The following is a 19,696-nucleotide window of genomic DNA, read 5'->3' as shown; positions in this document are numbered from 1 at the left end:
TGCGGTGTCGATGCTGTGTCTGAGCTGGCTGTCGTGCGGTGCCCACAGGAGGTCGCTATGCCGGTGGCGCCGTCCAGCGGCGGCCAGCGGCTGCGGCTGTTCTCTGCCGTCACACGCCAGCGGCTGCACCAGTCGGCGGCGCGCCCCGGCGCAGATGTCGACGCCGCCCAGCAGCCGGGCGCGCCGTTCGGCCAGCCGCTGCCCGGTGGCCGGCTGGCCTGGGCCGCCAATGGACCCGCGCTCGAGGTGGTCTGCTGCCGGACGGGCGAACGGCGCGCCGCCTGGACGTTCGGCGCACACCGGCCGGACGCACCGCCCGTCCAGGTGACGGCCGTCTGCGGCCTGGCCGAGGTGGCCGGGCCGGCCGCCGCCCACCTGTTAGCCGTCGGTCTCGACTGCGGCCCGGCCACCGGCGCCGGCGGAGGGGGCGGCGGCATGGTGTGCGTGTTTGACGCGGCAGCGGCGGCCGTGGTGCGCGCCGTCCAGCTGCCACACAAGGTAACCGCGCTGACAGCGCTGCGCGTGCCGCCCTCCGACGACGTGTGCCGGCCGCTGCTGGAGATGGCCGCCGTGGTCGCGGTCGGCACGCAGGACGGCTTCGTGTTGCTGCTCGACCTCGGCCTGGACGCGCCCGTGCGCACTGACGAGCGAGCGCCCGGCATGCTCTCGTACGTGACCGTGCTGGAGCCGGCCGTAGCGCAGCGGCGCGCCGAGCAGGCGGCGCTGGGCAACCACCTCTGCCTGCCGCTAAACGACGCGTCCGTGGAGGCGGGCGTGTTCGCGCACCGGACGGCGCGCGGCCTGCTGGAGCACGCGCAGCCGGCCGCCGACACCTGGGTGTCGGCCGTGCAGTACGTGCCGCAGCTGCGCAGCCTGGTGGTCGGCCTCAGCTTCGGCTGCTTCCAGGTATGTGACGGACTCGGCCGGCGACCGGCTGCCATTGGATCTGCCATGACAACCAGAGTCTGGTCAGAGTTGCCTTTTTACGAGCATTCAAGCCGGGGCAGCTTTAGCTTTCCTGGTGGTTGGATAAGATATTGTGATGTGTGCGTCGCGTCTCAAAAAAAGTATTGATCTAGTGTTGGAATTCCTGGTTGTTCATGTGGATTTTACTGTAGGTTTATGGTTTTGATGCCGGTTTTACTTGCCCAGTGCAAATTGTCCGGGCGCGGGGCACCGAGTGTATGCAGCATTTGCCATGCTTTGAGACTTGTCCCATCAGTGAATCACTGTTTGAAGGGCTTATTTCATTGGTAAATACGTTTGAGGAGTCATTTACTCAGAAAACAAGCGATACAAGGGGCGGTTCCGATGTGGTGTGCAGGAGGGTCAGTTCACCTTGGAAATTCCCCACGTTTCAACTCATGGAAATCGATATCGCGGTTCTGGAGCAGCACCCGGAAGGAAGCCATCGTAGATCGTCTCATTTAGATGGCAGACTTGGCGGGCGCACCCAAGCGCCACCACGCCACATTGTTGCGTAAAGATTGTTCATTTGATCAGAACGTGCAATGACCTTCACAAAGCATTGGTGACGCATTGGCTGCCAACGCCTGCTGTAGATGCGCTCTTCGGGGAGTCTGGTCGGGGCCAGGTGCTCGAATGGAAGAGAGCCCTGTAGCCGTGTTTTCAAAATGGGCCGTTGTTGGGTATCCTTTCCTTTCAGATCCGAAAACTGAGAGTCACGGCTTGCGGTCCGTGATGGGTTTTGTATCGTCCCTGGGACATTTACAATACAGCATCTCAAACATTTTGTCTTGGAGTGGTGACGAATTGTCCATTTTGACGGCCGCACCAAAGCTCTACGTTTGTACTCGGTACATTGCGAGAAAGATAGATTGAAGCAGGTGCAGCTATTGCAGTTTAACATGTGCTCGGTTGGTGGCTCAATTTGACCCCCCCCCCCCCCAAGGTTTTTCGGAATGGTTTCGGAGCAGCGAAGCGTTGCCGCGCCAATTTGTAATAGCAGTAGAAAACTGAGTAGCGAATCGTTTGGCACCAAAAATTTTGATGTGCCTCGTAAGGTCGCTGACCTACGGCAGGCCCAAATCGGGCCATGGATTCAGCGAAGGCAATTTCTGGGGAGTGGTCCGATCTGATGCAGCATCGGAGCGTTAGGCGAAGCCATACATTTCTGAGAAAGTTTCATAGGCGACACAACAATTCATGAACAAGTTCCATTCGCCTAGGACCAAGTGTATATAGGTATAACGGTCAGACCAAGGTCAAAGTCAACCTGTTTTTATTACTCCAGAGCTTGCAGTGTGGGATAGTGTCTGGTGCTCATTTCGAATTGACTGATAACAGAAACCGCATTACGCGTCTTCCATGGACTTCGTGAAGGTCAGTATAGGTCAGTGACCTAAAATGACCGGGATTAACCTCTCGTGTCTAAAAACATATTGCCTGTCGTTAGCATTGACACTTAGTAAAATCCAAAACCCGGAGCAGTCTTGTATAATTTTGGTCACCATGACCGTGCGAATGGTCAAACGTCACTGACCTTAAATGAGCATCAGTGACCTTTTGCTTAGAACAGGTTTAGAACCGGTGGCTTTTTGGACAACAGTCTGGAGGTTGGTCATGTTGCAACTTATTTGACCCGAAGGTCATAACCTAGGAATCCCAAATTTCGACAAAAGTGAGTTCACATGTAGGGCAACGCGCCCCGTGAATTTGGTGTCTCTAGCCTTCTTCGTTGCTGAAATCTCAGGTGGTCACATGGACCGCCTTCTCCCCACCCGAGCGAAGGATATTCAACCGGCCACCCGGGCGGGTGTTAAAACTCTTCCATGGCTAGAACCCCGGGCCGCCCATTCCCCCCCCCCCCCCCCCCGACGCTTCAACCGTGTAGCATGTCCCTGTGAGCATTCCTGTTGCCCGTGTGGAGGATAAATGGGCTCAAAACGCACTATCGTTGTGCCCGCGTTTGACTCGGCCCGTGTCCCGGCAGATCTGGGACCTGGAGACGCTGCAGATGGACTTTGCCAGCCGGTACGAGCCGGGCCTGCTGCCCGTGGTCAGCTGCGTCTTCCTCGAGCCCGAGAACGACCCGCGCCGCTTCGTCTACCTGTGGATGCTGCACAGCGTGCCGGCCTACCACGACATGAGCGGCTCAGTGGCGTCGGCGGCGCTGTACGCGCTTATCTACAGCGAACGCCAGTGGGCGCAGGATGTGCCCGTCTACCGTGGCCTCGAGCAGGTCGGCCTCAAGCTCGTCTATGACCTGACCACCACGCCCGAGCAGCCGAACCCGAGCGGCGTGCTCGCCAGCTGTCTGCTGGCGGCCGTCGCGCTGCCGGCGCCGGCCGGCGACGTCAGCGCCGGCGGCGGCGCCGACGACAGCCTCGTGTCGCGCGACGTCACGCGCTGCGCGCTGGCCTGGGAGGCGTGGACTGCCGACGGCTCCTCCACGTGCACGTGTCTGGCGCTGTTCGACCTGAACCGCTGGTACCAGGCGCACATGCCGCACGCCGTGGACGCGGCGGCACTCGAGCGCTGCGAGTACCTGCGCTTCTTTTCGCTGGACGTGAGCCAGGGCATTGTGCTCGGCGTGGCGGTGCGCGAGCTGGAGCCACGCTCGGGGCTGCTGTCGGCCACGCTGCTGCTGGATGTAGGCGTGCTGCCGGTGACGTTCGTCGGCCCGCAGGAGCGGCTGTTGCGCGCGCTGGAGGCGGCCGGCGAGACGCAGCTGGCCCGACCGCTGCCGGCGTACGAGGCGGCGCGGCGCGCCGGCCTCGTGTCGCCCGGTGCCGTCACATCGGCTGAGCAGCGCGAGGCGCTGCTGACGCTGGCACTGGAGCGTGGCTTCGGCTCGCTGGTAGCCGGCTGCGCGGCCACCTGGCGCTCCGGCGACGCCGACGGCTCGGGCTGCACGCTGCGCGCGCTGCTCGACTGGCTGTGGCGGCGCGCCGTCGACGTGGTGACGCAGCTGGACGCCGCGTGTGTGCGCCTGTTCGATCTGAGCGGCGGTCCGCTGGCGCCCGACGAGACGGAGGTGCTGCACGCGCTGCGCGCGCAGCTGGACGGACTCGGCCACGTGCTGCACACCATGGCTACCCGTACCGTGAACACAGACGTAGGTCTCGGCGAGCTCGAGTCCAAGAGCTACGTGCTGCGCGTGCGCAGCCTCCACGCGTCGGTGATCCTGTGGTTATGCCACGCGGGCCTGCTGCCCGAGCAGGCGGAGGCGGACGATGGAGGTGATCCGCTCGAGTTCGCGTTCCCGGGCAGTGCTCTGGCTGCCTGGTACGGCGAGCGGCGCCGCAAGCTGGGCGGACGCCTGCTGATGGTGGACGGCTTGGTGGAGGAGTTGGGTGAGCCGTTGCGCCAGCTCTGGCAGGAAGACGGTGACGGCCACTACCCGCCGCGCTCGCTGCACGCTCTCACGCGTGCCTACCTGCTGGACGGTGTGCCGGACGTGCGCAAGCACCGGCTCACTCACTATCTTCTGATGGACTTGGGCCGCCTGTTGTCCGACGAGCACTGCGATACGCTCAAGTCGTTTCCGTCCACGTTCGCCATGTCGCCGAGTCTCATCAAGCTGACGCACGCCTTCTGGAACCTGGACCACGGCAACATCGAGTCGGCGCTGGTGTTCCTGATGGACCCGTTGGTGCAGTCGGCCGACCTCACCGCCTGGCAGCACCGGCGCATCGTGGAGTCGCTGTTGGCGCAGGGCGAGCCGCGCGCGGCGCTGCAATACGCGCGCGCCCGCCACCTCCCGGCGCCGCAGCTGGCTGACCTGCGCCTTCACCTGCGCGTGCTGCTTGATAACGGCCTGGTGACTGAGGCGCTCAAGTACGAGCAGCGGCACCGCGCCATCGGCGGCGACCGGCTGGTGCGCTGGCTGCTGGCCGGCTGCCAGGAGCGGCGGCTGCTGGTGCAGCTGATGCGGCTGCCGTTGGACGCGTCGGTGGAGCGGCAGTTCGTCGACTTCCTGCTGGAGAGCCCGGAGAAGGACTGTGGCGAGCTGCTGCACGTTTTCTATCTGCAGCGCGGCCGATACCAGGACGCCATCCGGTTACAGCGGCGGCTGTCGGCCGGCGTGCCAGCGGCCGACCCGGACCGCGCCGGCTTCCGCGACTCGCTGCATCAGCTACTGCCGGGCCTGGTGCACCACCGGCTGGCCGACGGCCCGGGCCGGCCGGCCGGCCGCCCCTGCCTGCCGGGCGTGCCGCGGCGTCCGCTCTCCGCCCAGCTGCACCAGGTGTCGGCCACGGTGCGCTCGCGCTCGGCACTGATCGAGGCTCTGCTGGAACGGAGCGGCCAACCACCGCCACCGCAGACGGCCGCCACGCCCTTCCGGCCGCGCCACAAGCGCCGGCGGCCCGAGGACGAGGAAAACGAACCAGAGCCGGGCGACCCGCCTTCGCCCGAGCAGCGGCGCCCGCTGAGAGCTGAGCTGCGCCGCCTGCTGCAGACGCCTCCGGTGGAGCGCCGGCCGCGCCGCTCCGACATCCTGCCGCCAGCGACGCCGCTTGCGCGCACGCCGGCCGCCCGCATGACGCCGCAGTCGATCTTGAAGGTGCGCCGCTTCCTGGAGTCGAGTGGCGGGCGCAGCGCGGCCGAGGAGACGCCCTCCAAGCAGCTGCGGTTCGGCCTGTTGCGCGGCCGCCGCTCACTGGAGGAGAGCCGGGCCTCGTCGGACCGCGGCGCCGACGATGTCACGCCGCCCCCGCGCGGCCTGCTGCCCTCGCTCTTCACGCCCGGCACGACGCCGGCGCCGCCGGACGTGGCCTGGCGCCCGATCCCTGTGCCCCCGCTGCCGACAGCGGACGCCGAGCGCTCTCCTTTGCCCGAGCCGGCGTCGCCTCCGCGCAAACGCCAGTCACTGGCCAGTGAACTGGACGACAGCGAGTTCTTCAGCTTCGAGGCCAGCCCGACGGCGGCGGTGCCCGACATGACGCTTGAGTTCTTCGACCGTGAGCGTCGGCTGTGCCTGGTGGAGCGCTCCTGGCACGACAGCGACGGTGAGGACGAGCGGGCGCTAACGCTGGGCGGCGACGTGCTGCGCCGGTCGCGCGCCGGTGACGACGACGACACGGTCAGCGAGGACGGCGCGGCGCGGCCGGGGACCGAGGAGAGTCCGACGGAGGACGAGCCGTGCCACTCGACCCCGCAGAGGCCGTCACCGCCGCTTGCAGGAGCGAGGTCTTCGCCCAGGCGTGGCACTCTGAATGTCAGCTCGCGAAAGAGTATTCATGAGGCGTCGCCAACGTCGGACGCAGCTAGGCCGGCAGACGCGGGACAAGTCCATCAGCCCGCGGTGGGAGGCGCGGCGCGCGTCCGCCCTGGCTCTGGCAGCCCGCGCGAAAAGCTGCAGCGGGAGGGCGCCGCGGTGACCGGCAAACCAAGCAGAGAAACTCCGCTGACTCCTGCGATGGCCCGCAGTCAGAAGGCGACGCCACCTGAGCCAGCCGGCGGCCTCGGCTCGGAGGAGGCAGAGGAGGAGGAGGAGAGGCGGCGCGTCTCCGGCTCATCGGGCGAGTTCAGCCCGCTGATTGGCAACCGGTTCGACACTCTGGCCGGCTACGTCGAGGAGGGCTCGACGTCGAAGAGGCTGGCGGCCGTTGAGGCGCAGGTGTTGGCCGTTACCAGCGTGACCACAGAGAAAATGGAGTCGCGAAAGTCGTCAGCCCGCGCCGGGGATGTGAGCGGCCGGGAAGGACTCGCTGGTGAAGCCCCTAAAGAAGGAGGAGAGGTAAAAGGTCCCAGGGATTATTCTGCTGGAGTGATCGTGGGGAGCCGTGAAGTGGAAGAGCCGTTGGTAGTCAAGCGGGCTGCTTGGGTTACCGGCGAGAGAGCCGAAATGGAAGGGCTCGAAAGGCTGCCAGCCGACGAACCAACCGTCGCCAAGGAAACTGCCTGGCGAACTGGAGAGAATCGGAGGGCCGAAGCTCCGATCGACGCGCACGAGCCGACCCCGACCAGCGAGTCGCAGGCAGCGGCCGACGCCTCCCGAGAGCTGGAGCCGCCGGCCGTGCGCGAGGCGCTCTGGCGGATCGGCCGGGCGCTGGACCTTCCCGAGTGGTCCGGGGAGCCGCCGGCGGGCGCGGAGCGCGCTCTGCTCTCCTCCGGCCTGGATGTCTTCGACAGTCGGATGGAGCTGCGGTTGGAGTCTGACAGCGACAGCGAGTCGGAGCGGCGCGGCGGCTTCACCTCGCTGCTGGCGCGGTCGGAGTGCGTGCCGTCGCCGCCGCGCCCGCCTGACGCCCGACTGTCGTCGGGCTCGCAGACGTCGCCGCAGCGGGGTTCGTCCGGTGGCCGTCTCTCCCGGTCGTCGGTGCTGCGCCAGAGTCTCCGCATGGAGTCGGAGCTGGCCGGTCAGGAGGTCGCGTCTGGCACCGCGCTGCTGACGCCGCGCCGCGGTCTGCGTTCGTCGGACTCCGCCTCGGCCGCAGCCAGCGAGAGCTCGCCTTGTAGTAGCAAACTGATAGAAGAAGTCTTCACCACCTCCACGACCACCACCAGCACGGTGGAGAAAGCGCAGTTAAGCGTGGAAGGCTCGATAGGTACCAAGTTTTCTGTGGAGAGCTCAGAGACGGTGTCTAAGAACGTCACTGTGGCTGTCGGCGCAGGCCTTGGGTCACAGTCACCAAGGAAAATCTCTCCCGTCTCTCCACCCTCAAAGGAGTCCGTGGTATCGCCGATGACGACCCCGGCTGCCGCCGAGCGCCAATCAGCCCGAGCATCGCCCCAAGACGCGGGCTCGCCGGAGCGACCCGCGTCGGGCTCTCTTGAATTGCCGCCTGCAGAGGAGCCGGCGTCCGCCGCCAGCCTGTCACCGCCTAGGCCGCCGGCAAGCAGTGAGTCGCCACCAGCGACGCCGCCGAGTGTGCGCCGCGGTGGACGGCGCCCGGCGCTGTCGGGCGCGCTCACGCCGAGCACGCCACACGCCCGTTTGAGCGTGCTGGCGACCGTGGCGCCGCTCTCGCCCGTGCCGGAGGACCCCAGCTTCGAGACGGTCGCGCCGGCACCGTTCGGCGGCCAGAGCAGCTCTGCAGGGGAGAGGACGACCGCTCCAGCCTCCGTACGGAAGAGTGCGCGAACTCGTGCTGCCTCCTGTGAGCCGGAGGAGCCGTCCGCTCCAGCCTCGGCACGGAAGAGTGCGCGGGCACGCGCCGCCTCATCTGAGCCGGAGGAGCCGTCCGCTCCAGCCTCGGTACGGAAGAGTGCGCGGGCACGCGCCGCCTCGTCTGAGCCGGAGGAGCCGTCCGCTCCAGCCTCGGTACGGAAGAGTGCGCGGGCACGCGCCGCCTCATCTGAGCCGGAGGAGCCGTCCGCTCCAGCCTCGGTACGGAAGAGTGCGCGGGCACGCGCCGCCTCGTCTGAGCCGGATGAGCCGTCCGCTCCAGCCTCGGTACGGAAGAGTGCACGGGCACGCGCCGCCTCGTCTGAGCCGGAGGAGCCACTGGCTCCGGCCTCGGTACGGAAGAGCGCGCGAACTCGTGCTGCCTCTTTTGAGCCGGAGGAGCCGCTAGCTCCAGCCTCGGTTCGGAAGAGCGCGCGAACTCGTGCTGCCTCGTCTGAGCCGGAGGAGCCACTAGCTCCGGCCTCGGTAAGGAAGAGCGCGCGAACTCGTGCTGCCTCGTCTGAGCCGGAGGAGCCACTACCTCAGGCCTCGGTTCGGAAGAGCGCACGGGCACGCGCCGCCTCATCTGAGCCGGAGGAGCCACTAGCTCCGGCCTCGGTTCGGAAGAGTGCGCGGGCACGCGCCGCGTCGTCTGAGCCGGAGGAGCCGTCCGCTCCAGTCTTGGTTCGGAAGAGCGCACGGGCACGCGCCGCCTCGTCTGAGCCGGAGGAGCCACTAGCTCCGGCCTCGGTTCGGAAGAACTCCCGTTCCAGGGAGTCCGATATGCCATCGACGCCACTCCGGAGGAGCTCGAGGAATAGGAGCGTGTCGGTTGAGCCGGACGAGCCAGCGCCAGCCGCTCCCTCGAGGGTACTCTCCCGAAATCAGTACCGCATCGCCAGCGAGCAGAGACGACGTGCAAAAAGATGGTAAGGTCGGAAGGCCGTCCGAGAAGATTGGGGATGTGTCTTCCGCCCACCCAGCGGCTACGGGTGTTCAAAGACAACATACTTCGGCAGAACTGCAACAGCATTCTGCGATGGACAAACGTGAAGAGGATAATGAAACTCAGAAATCGTCGCAGGACCTAGCCACTTTGGATGTGGCATCTGGGGTGGACTTGAAGGTTGAGAAGGCATCTGAGAAACGAGAGCAACATGCAGATCTGGACACCGCTCGAAAGAGCATCAGGACGAGGAAGGCATCTGAAGGGCTAGATGATGCCTCAGGTGCGGACTTGACGCGGATGGGAAGGCGCGCCAGGAAAGCATCCGAGGAATCAGGAGAACTTTCAAGTGCTGGATGCGAGTCAAACAGCGGTCAGATCTAGGACTCGGAAGGCATCTGAAAGATCGGCCGGAGCGTCCTCTCTGGACTCTGCCCCAAAAAGTACCAGAGCAGGGAAGCAATCTGGAATAGGTGAGGAATCGCTCATTCAGGACACTTCGAAAAAGGGACATAGAACCAGGAAAACGTCTGAAAAACCGGATGAGGATCCAGTTATGGATGTCGCGCAAACGGATGAGACGGCCAAGAAAGCATCAGAAGAATCGTTAATTCCAGACACGACTAAAACGGGGCCCAGAACCAGGAAGGCGTCTGAAGAACCGGAACAACAAAGTACCCTGAGCACTGCTCGAAAAATGCAAGAACCGAAAACGTATCTGAGGGACGGGAGGTGACGCCATTACTGGATACGACTGGTAGCAGCAAGAGACCTCTGAATCCGTCTGCAGGGTCTGAAGACTCATCAGAAATAACTCAACAGATGTCAGTCACCAGGAAGCCGTCTCAAGATTCAGTCGACATCCGCGGCCCCTCTGGCAAGAGGAAAAGAACGAGTAAACCGCCGCAGGCCGACGATTCCCAGACGGCCCCGGGTACCTCTGCGGGCACGGTCGAGTGTCCGAGGTCGTCGGAAACCCCAGAGGACGCTGCTGAGGAACGCGAGAGCCACGGGGAACCAGACGCGGCCGGGGCCGACTCCCTCACAGCTCGAAAACGCCGCGCAGCCGGCGGCGGCGGCGATCCGACCCCGGCCGCCGCCGACCGGCCGGCCAAGAAAGGCCGCGGCTCCGGCGCCCGGAAGAGCCGGCCGGCCGCCCCCGAGGCGGCGGCGGAGGATAGCGGCGCGTCGCCGCCGCTGGAGCGCCGCGTTCGCCGGCGCCCGTCAAGCTCGCGCCGCCCCGGCCCGCCGCCGGCCGCAGGCGAGGCGGGCGCCATGCCGGCGCCGGCGGCGCGCCGCAGCACGGCCCTTCGGCGGCGGTACGCGCGGCCGGCCGACCGCCCGGACGGCAGTCCGATCGTGTTCGTCACGGATGCCCAGCTGGAGGAGATGCACCAGGCGGCTGAGGCCGGGGCGCCGCCGCCACACCCCCGTCGCTCGTCGGCGGCGCGCGCCCGCCGCCGCACCGGCAGCAGCCGCCTCTCGGTCCGGCTGTGGTAGAGGCGGCGGCCGATGTGGGCGGGAGACGCCCACGTCCGTCGGACTTTACGGTACGCTGTTGGATCGCAGTGGCGGCGCGCAGTCGGTTAGATTGGAGCGGCCAGCTGCTGGTGGATTTGTGTCTGTCCTTTGGTTGGAGAGCGGCAGGTTGCAGAACGCGCCGGCGTGTCGGTGAGAACTAACTTTGTCTGAGCTGGGCCGCGGGCGGATTGCTGTGTCGCTGTGCTGTGAGACCACTGCCACACACTTTTGTGGCGGGGCGTTGTAGTCGCCCGACCCGGCGCAGCAGCCGCCCGCAGCCTTCGCAAAATGATTACCGCAGTCATTCAGTTCGGCGTGGAGATTGAATGGCGGCTGCTGCCGTCTCGAGCCAGCCGCATGATGGCGTGGGCAGGCGTTCCGTGATTGTATTGGGAGTGGGTGATTCGTTTCATGAGACGGTGCTTCCTTTGCGCGATCCTGTGTCAGTTGTACCAAACGTTACAGGAGAGGCCCAGCGCCAGCTCCGATATCATGAGGATTAAAACAGGTTAAGTATAGGATGCCCGTTAAGCAATGCGTGAGGGGCTGTTAGCGTCGTGCTTAGTTGAATTTCCACAATAAACGTGCCTACAGTATATGCGTTTGATGGGTGCTTGGGTTACCACGATGGCATAGACCATTGACGGCAGCAGGTGAGCTGGTGCGGCCTGGCTGCAGCATATAACGCTGGTTGAAGCTGTCACGCGTAAAGCAGCCTCTCGCTGAGCAGACATACGGAGCTACATAGGGAGGGCAGTGGTCGATGTGCCCCTTCTGTTCAGTCATGGCTTTTCAAAAGGAGACCCGGAGCAAATTCGCATACGTACGCGAACGGTGCTTTTGTTTATGATGATTATTGTGACGACGAGCCGAATGGCATGCCAGCGTAGTAATGAAGACTGGCATCGGATGAGAGGCGCTGAGTTCCTGACCACCCGGACGGCGGTGGTAGGCTAACCTAGCGCACGTCGGTGCAGCGTGACCCCGTGACGTCAGAGCTCGTGCACCGTAGCGTGACCGGACGCACACTTCACCCGTGTTCACGCCGTGCCAAATCGCATTTTGGCACGAACGGCCGGAGATAACCGATGGTTGCGCCAATGCTCGGCCGGCTGCGGGATGTTCGAATTATGATGAACTCACCCTCGCAGTCTTAATTAAGTTCGCTAAACGCCGCTTGGCCGGTCGTAACTCTTCCGAATGGCTTTATTAGAACATTGCTCCCGAACGGGGCGGGCGCGGAGCTCGCCGTCGCTGGGCAAGACCCCACGCCGCCAGCCCGCCGCGAGGGACGCTGGGAACGGGCGTCATCTGGCGCCCCACACGCGCGCGCACTGTTGCACAGGGCGCGGCCTAGCAATCAGGGCGACGACACGCAGTGAGGAGCATTTCTTGCGGGCGTAGTTATGGCTGGTTTCATCATTGGCTGCTGGTGCCGTATTTCCGAAGGCACAGCGCAAGGACGCCTGCCTCCGTCGTCGGCGCGCCCACCATTATCACCCAACGCACCTTTAAATGTGTTGTGCCCGTGTGCGAACGATGCACGTTTACAAGCTTGCCTCCGCCGTCGGCGCGCCCACCATCATCACCCAACGCACCTTTAAATGTGTTGTGCCCGTGTACGAACGATGCGCGTTTACAAGCATAATTGCCACATAGAGGCGTTTGCAATGTGCTGGTGCGTCCTGACCCGATGTATTTTCTCACATATTTCCTCATGCCTTTCCCAGACCACTCCACGAAATATGCACACCCGCTACGTCCCCGTTCTAGCGATTCTAACCTTACCTGATACCAGCAGCCATACCATAACCGATGACATCAGTCATTTCCTAAAACATGACTAATGCATTTACAATCAGTGTATTACCAACCGGTGTATTAAGTATTACTAGCACCCTTCCCCGAGTACTGAAAGTATGCCGCCCTCTTATTCGGTGGGTATCCCTATCACTATCCCCACCTGTCCTCCCGTATCCCCTCAGTACCCCCATCGCCTGTTTCCCCGTGTCCCACCCGTACTCCTATCACCTGTTCTCCCTGTGTCCCATCAGTACCCCATCACCTGCTCGTCCCGTGTCCCGTCCGTGCCCCAACTACATGCCCTCCCCGCGTCCCGTCGATGCCCCCACCAGCTGCTCTCCCCGTGTCCCACCAGTATTCGCATCGCCCGTTCTCCCCGTGTCCCACCAGTATCCGCATCGCCCGTTCTCCCCGTGTCCCACCAGTATCCGCATCGCCCGTTCTCCCCGTGTCCCACCAGTATCCGCATCGCCCGTTCTCCCCGTGTCCCACCAGTATCCGCATCGCCCGTTCTCCCTGTGTCCCGCCAGTATCCCCATCACGCGCCCTTCCCGTGTCCCAGTGACACCACTGTCACTTGCCCCCCTGGGCCCCATCTCCTTGTATCACCGGTGCCCTATCGCCCACCGCCCCGTGCGCCGCCGTCCGAGCGGCGGGGCCGTCGGTGGCCGCCGCCGCTACCGTTACCGGCAGCGGCGCGCGTGTCGGCCGCGACGTGACGCTGATGTGGAGTGACGCGTCGGCCGGCCCCGTACGGCGCGTGCCCGGCCGGCCGGCCGGCGCAAAAACACCGCATCGCACGGACGAGAGCTGCACGGGGAGTGGAGCGACGGAGTGCGCGGCATGGGGGACAAACTGCCACAGCAGGGAAAGGGTCCGGCGTTTTGCGAGGAATGTATCGATTCAGTTCGTGGGAACAGGTCATACGCAGGGACAATGCAGCGGGGTGGTGCACGGGGGTAGAGGAGACAGTTGCCTTCCCTGACGGGGAAAGAGCATGCGTTTGCCATAATTTTTTGGGGGACGCCTTTCCACACGAAAGGCATTGCAAATACCCACAGACCACCAAATTCAGATCAAGAGGGCCCCACAACTGAGACTGGGAGCGATAAATTTGACCCAGAAGACCCTTCTCTACACCAAGAGATCCGCTTTTTGGACCAGGAAGCCACCTCCGAGATTAAAGTAGCACACGGTCTGATCAGGGGGCCCAGCGTTGTGTTCAGGAGGCCCCTTTGCTGGCTCGGGTGGCCCCCGTTGTAAACTAGTAGGCCCTGTTCTGGGTTGAAAGGCGCTCTCTTTATTCAGGACGCCCCTTTTATTCATCAGACGGCCGCAGTTCCGAATCAGCCTTGTGATAACGAGGCTCCTTGACTATATTTGGGGCCCTTCCGTGAATTGGAAGCATGTTGTTCTGGAAAGGAGGTCCCTCTTTGCATGAAGAGCCCCTGTTTTAGGTCCCTGAGACTGTTGGATAATTTACTGTGTACTGGATAATGTACTAATGTACGGGGCAGCTGACCAGCCACCATCCGGTGTGTGGCTGGCTCCGCCCACCTGCCTATTCCGTCAAACGGCTGGTCAGTGAAGTGACGAGCGGCCGGAATGACCCTGTTGAAGACGTGAACGTGCTGCAGCTGATTCAAGAGATGGTGGCCAGAGTGAAGGCCAACGACTCGGCCAAGGGCCGATGGGACGCGAGCGGCGATGCGGTAGCTGTCTGGACCGACGCGAGCTCGCCGGCCCTCGGCGCGGTCCTCGAGCAGATGCAGTGGGTTGAGTGTGGCGGAGTGAGTTGATGTGGGCCGCGATGACGGGCCCACATCGTGCTCTCGGAGCTGGATGCCGTGCTGAAGTGAGTCGGCATGACTCGCCAATGGCGAGCTGTGGACATTGATATTGTCACAGACTCTCGCACGGTGTTACGGTGGGTGACGGAGGCTCTCAGTGGCAAGGCACGTCTGTGATCGGAGGCCGCGTAGTCGCTGATCTGAGGGAGGTTCTACGCACTCAGCAGTTGGTGGATGAGGGCAACCTGGGCGTTCGTGTGAGGTGCGATCCCTCTGCATCAAGCCAGACACCCTGACCAGGGTGCCGGAGAAGTGGCTGCTGGTGCGAGCCACAGCGAATGCAACCATCGACGAAGACGAAGCGCGCGGCGCTGCCGCCGCTCTCGGTGTCGCAGATGCAAGTGCCGGTGCTGGTGACGGAGACGGTGCTGGCGGTTCTGCTGGTGCGGCCGGAGCAGCGAAAGAGTGCGTCACCGGTAGCGCCGGTAGGGTAACGGCTGACAGCGCCGCTGAGACTCGGACCGCGGCCAGTGAGACCGGCACTGCGGTGAACGAGACAGCCGTACCAACTGACGCAGAGAAGGAGGGCCTGTCTGGAGATGACGACCGCGACACCATCAGGTCAGGAGAATACATCACACGGCAGGACACCCTGGCATCCAGAGGACGTTTGCCTTCGCCAGACGCGTGCTTCCGGGCGCGGCGGGGAATTGATGTCCGACTGCGAGCTACGTGGCTCCATTGATCCTGCACCTGTGAAGTGTAGGAAGGGGAAGCTGGGTGTGGGGACAGTTTGGGACAAGGGGGCGATGATTGTGGCCCGTGTTCGAGGCAGGGCACATGTAACTGATAGACTACGGTTTGGCCGTTTTCCATCTGTTGTCTGTTGAGGCTGCAGACGAGCGCTGCAGTGAATTGAACAGCTGGGGTCTTTTTCGGAGCGAGGCGCACCCAGTGAACCATCAGTAGATAATGATCCTGCGCTTCGCAGCAAGCAGTTTCAGGACTTCGTGATCCAGTGGGTGTGCTCTGTTTTCGCTGAGCGCACGTGGCGTCAGGGAACGGCATCATTGAAATATGCCACCATAGTATTAAGGTGATTGCTGCCCGAGAGGGTTGTACCGTGGCCGAAGCGATATATCGTTACAATGTGGCTCCGCGGGATGACAAAACGGCCGACTTCGCTCCAGCTGGTCGGCTATACCGGTGCGGAGTGCGTGTGCAGTGACAGGGAGTGATGGGCGAGACAGAGCGAGCTCAGTCTGGGTGTCGTCCCGGCAATGGTGTTTGGGTCCGGTGCATTTCTGAACAATCTTAAGTAGAGCAGCATGGGTAATAAGTTGCCAGGTGGTGCAAATTTGGTCGTCGGAAAAATCTTGGAGATCGTCCCCTCTCTCCTCAGCATCAAACCATTGGCTTCTGTCCCAGAGAAAGAAACTGGCTGCCCCAGTTGGGACTGGGTCGGAGGTCATGGTAAATACCTCACTTAACAAAAAATCAACGTACATCAGACGCCTTCTTTATAGCAGAAAGCACCGTTGATAACCAGAAAACAGAAACATTCATCGTCTCACCTTGTAAAGACAATGACGACGGCGACGGCACCCAAGCAGGGTCGTCAATTTTTCCTTATGAAGCTAAGTTTTAATATCATGAACTTACGATGTTCACACGGAGGAGGAAATATGCCCACGCCATTTCTACAGCCATGCAGTATCGTTTTCCCTATGTCATGGACCACAAACTGTACAAAAGAGAAAACTCACCCTTCGCAATTCGCGCTGTCCATCTGCTACAAACGGCGGAGGCCGACCACATCTATGACCATGCGCGTGGTGGAATCAAGGATCAGAATGATAATAATATAATATGAGTGTGGGTCAATGTTACGCCTTTCTGTTATACGTGGCAACTTTGGGATTCAAACAAATAGGCTACGCGAATGACGTAACAAAACACGACGTTACCTAACATACCGTGCCCTAACCTATCCTAGCCTAACCTAACCTAGCCTAGCCTAACCTAACCTAACATAACCTAACCTAATATAACCTAACCTAACCCAACCGAATCCAACCTAACCTAACCTAACCTAACCTAACCTAACCTGACCTCAAAACAATCAACACCTAAACGATGTCTGACCTTGACGCGTCGGTATAAAAAACAGGTCGGGAGGGGGCTGATAGTGTAACGGTTAAAGGGTCTGCATTAACTACTGTGTGTCTGGAAAACCAGGGGTGCGATTTCCGATTCTCGGTCCGATTCGGGGTCCGATTCTCCACAGTGCCCGCCCTTCCTACCAGGGTGAGAGACAGGCGACGCCATATGGTCTCAGCACCCGAGTGCGTCGTTAAGAACCAATTACAACGAAGAACAGCTCGGACGCTCGCGTAAGCTATTCCCATTTTTTTATTCGTAACCTATTCGTTTGATTTTGCAATGAGGTCATGAATGATTTGAGAGATCACACGTTCGCACACCCTCGTCGTTATATGATCAAAATGATTATTTCTGAAGGTAAAATGATACAATGCTTCTGTTTGGTATTACAGACGCTGTGTGCGACATTAAAGAAGGCGGTTTATATAGCATTAGTAGTTGTAAAACTGGGCAAACATTCTGGCTCTTGCCGGATAGGGCCTGCCCAAAATATCTTGTCGGTTGGTATGCCACTTTTTAAGATTGTACGAGAAGTATTGGTGATTTCTAGAAATGTGAGTATTATTTGTTCGGGAGTGAGGATTCAGCGAAGGCTGGTAGGTTGCGTGGAGAATGTGCGTGAATTGCGTACATTAATAATGCTATCATACTGTCTGCTGCGGCTGTAAATCTGCATCCCAGCTGCTGATAAATGTAAATTTTGGTTTGGAAATTATATCAATTGAGTACCACTTGCATTGGTCGGTTTTGTTTTGATCTGAAGTCACCGACTGGATTTGTGAAATCAAATTACAGCATCTAAAACCTAAACTAAGCATGACACAGTCTCGTACAGCCCGCAAAGTATGGTAGACCGGTCAATTAAATATTTTGGATGGGTCCGATCCAACCAAAGTTAAGATATTTGCCTAACTTTACTACAACTAATGTCATATGATTCGCTTTCTGTAACGCAACAAACACCGTCGGTAAGAAGAAAAACTAGGTTACCTTAATTGTCTGATAACTAGCACATCCCAATAATACTTTGTTCCCGTCGTACTTCTTGTAATATTTGCGTATGCATATAATTTAGGTATTGCTATTTTACCGTTTTCTTTTCTTTTCCAAATAAGGTCTTTCTGTGTTGCCATGTAATTTATGTTTTATGTATGAATATTGCAGCTGTCATTTTTGTTATGTTTATTCCTCTCTTTGTCCCCTTTCGGCGTTTCATGTCTCGTTGTTCCATTTGGCGAACTAGGGACGGCCGGTTTCACATTCTGATCACATTTCACATTCACATCACGTCCATTCCGACCGATCATCAGTCCCATTTAGCACGGCCACAAAAAAACTTGGATATGGTTAAATGTTGCAGCACTATTTCTCCGAGGAAAAAGATCAGAAAAACGTGTCCAGGGCCTTACATTTCACATAGTCTACTGACTGCAGCTTTCGAATTAGTTGAAATGTTAATTGACGTCATAAGATGAACTGGAATTTCTCACGCTGACCTTTATGCAAATTCAGATATTTGATGAGATGGAAAGAACAAATAAAACACAAATGTTCGGTATGCGAATATTCACATACTCATGCTGATCACGATGAGAATTGCAACAAGGTGAAATGTATCATGCCTAACAGCCAGTGTCATCTTGGTCGCAACTTGCATGATTTGCGGACATATATAAACTTTATAGTACCATCAAGGCTTATTTCTCTTTCGGCAACTGTCGCACATTTGAGACAACAGTTAGTGTGAACTTTGTTGCCAAGTGAACGAGAGAAGGGCATTGAAAACCGCACGCTTCCCCTCATTCCATTGATCATTTATATTGGCTATGAGGCATGGTTTCTGTGTAAAGTAAGAATGTTTAGGTGCATATCACCTTCACAATAGCAGCCAAGCGCAGTATGCAGCTGTGTTTATAAAAACGGCCCGCCTGACTGTGCAATGAGATTAGGCCGATCTTTACAAATTTGGGTGGTTATTCATGAGCTTTTTAGTGAGATGCTTGTTTAATTGTTCAACTTGTGCAACTTGTTTTACTGGTGCGTCATGGCGGTCATTGGTTTCCTGCTACTGGATCTCCTGCTACAAAAATGAAAATAACATTTGTGGTGATTGCATTGTGTTTGGCTACACTCTCAGACTTTTGGATGCTTGTGGCACTTAAATAATAGCCCAAAAACATTATTTTGCATGTGAAAATTCGTAATTTCCAAAAATCCGCCAAGTCTGGCAAACGCGACCAAAAGCGTGCGGGTCCGTACGGGCCAGATGTTGGCCGGCTGACGGGTTTAAAAGTTGCGTTTCTAGTTCAGACTCAGGCTCAAGCTACGAGACATGAGGCCCGGAGTTAGCAGTTGATCAAGGTTTTTATGAAATCCCGAGCTCAGAGGCGAGCGCACATGGTATCCCGGATGCCTGTTTATAAATGCCTGCTCCCCTTACGAAACGTATGACATGTTGCCCTTTGTACGGTACAAAACGCTGGCAGTGAAAAACTGGAGACAAATACGTACGTGAAAATAGGAGGATTAAGAGTATGCGTTGCTGTTGCGAAGGGAGTTTGCGTGAGCTTGCGACGCGCTAAACCCCAGTTTTATTTGACAATTTCTGAGTTGTGCCCTTGCCCGATTGGGAATTTCTGTGTACGCCCTTGCTCCTGTCTCTCAGGCTTACAATCATGCCACACGATTTTACCTGCACAAGCTGCGTTTGCGAACTTGATATATTTGGCCGCCACTGCTTTTTAACGTGTACAGAACGTCAATGAGTTCCTCGCTCAGTTCATCTCTGTGAGGTGCCATGGCCGCCATTGGCGCTTTAAGAAGTGCTGATTTTTCCCCGTCAACATAAACCCGTTCAGCTTCAGTGAAATTTGGAGTCATTTAAGCATTTTCTTCAACCAGACACATAAATGTGGATTTTTGTAACATTATGTGCAACTGGAAGGTAAAGACAGCATTGCTGGAGGAGATCGCGGAGACCAGGGTCCGCACATTACCGAAGTGTTGGCATAGGTGACAGACAGGGCAGAGCCAAGCTATGTACGAGAGAGTCATTGCGCGGCGTTCGGTCCTGCCAAGCGTCTCGTCAGACCACCAAGTCAGCCATTAGACGGGGGGGGGGGGGCTGTAGGGCCGCTGGCTATGCCCGGCGGCCGGGTGGGTCGACACCAGAGGGCAGCAGCAGTAGCCAGCGGGGCCGGTACGGAGGCGTGCTCCGTCGGACCCAGCTCCAGCTACTCTCCATCGGGTGGGTCGACACCAGAGGGCAGCAGCAGTAGCCGGTGAGGCCAGTGCGGAGGCGGGCTCCGTCAAACCTGGCCCCAGCTACCCTCCACCGGGCTGGCCTCGGCGCCACAGACGGACGGCACACTAGCTGCGCGGCACGCGCGGGCGACAAAA

At 59.8% G+C, this 19,696-nt stretch overlaps 1 protein-coding gene across 1 annotated transcript; it reads left to right on the top strand.

Moving 5' to 3' along the window:
- Positions 1–490: 490 nt before the first annotated feature.
- Elys (AT hook containing transcription factor 1 homolog) lies at positions 491–6,414 on the top strand. Its single transcript, XM_037235069.1, has 5 exons — positions 491–906; positions 2,954–3,664; positions 3,872–5,113; positions 5,516–6,025; positions 6,394–6,414. Exons 1-5 carry the CDS (start codon positions 562–564, stop codon positions 6,412–6,414), a joined length of 2,829 nt encoding a protein of 942 aa, XP_037090964.1. The 5' UTR covers positions 491–561.
- Positions 6,415–19,696: the final 13,282 nt, after the last annotated feature.

The sequence above is a fragment of the Pollicipes pollicipes genome, unplaced genomic scaffold (assembly GCF_011947565.3).
Source record: "Pollicipes pollicipes isolate AB1234 unplaced genomic scaffold, Ppol_2.1 Scaffold_7261;HRSCAF=8764_pilon_pilon_pilon, whole genome shotgun sequence".
Lineage (NCBI taxonomy): Eukaryota > Metazoa > Arthropoda > Thecostraca > Pollicipedomorpha > Pollicipedidae > Pollicipes > Pollicipes pollicipes.
This window is presented reverse-complemented; position numbering and strand designations above follow the sequence as displayed.

What these genes read in the sequence shown, in the direction of transcription:
- Elys (XM_037235069.1), top strand. Translation starts at nt 562, where the DNA reads ATGGCCGCCGTGGTCGCGGTCGGCACGCAGGACGGCTTCGTGTTGCTG. An exon ending in ATCAGCTACTGCCGGGCCTG is followed by an intron (nt 5,114 to 5,515) that starts GTGCACCACCGG and finishes ATGACGCCGCAG; the next exon opens with TCGATCTTGAAGGTGCGCCG. An exon ending in ACGTGCTGCGCCGGTCGCGC is followed by an intron (nt 6,026 to 6,393) that starts GCCGGTGACGAC and finishes GATGGCCCGCAG; the next exon opens with TCAGAAGGCGACGCCACCTG.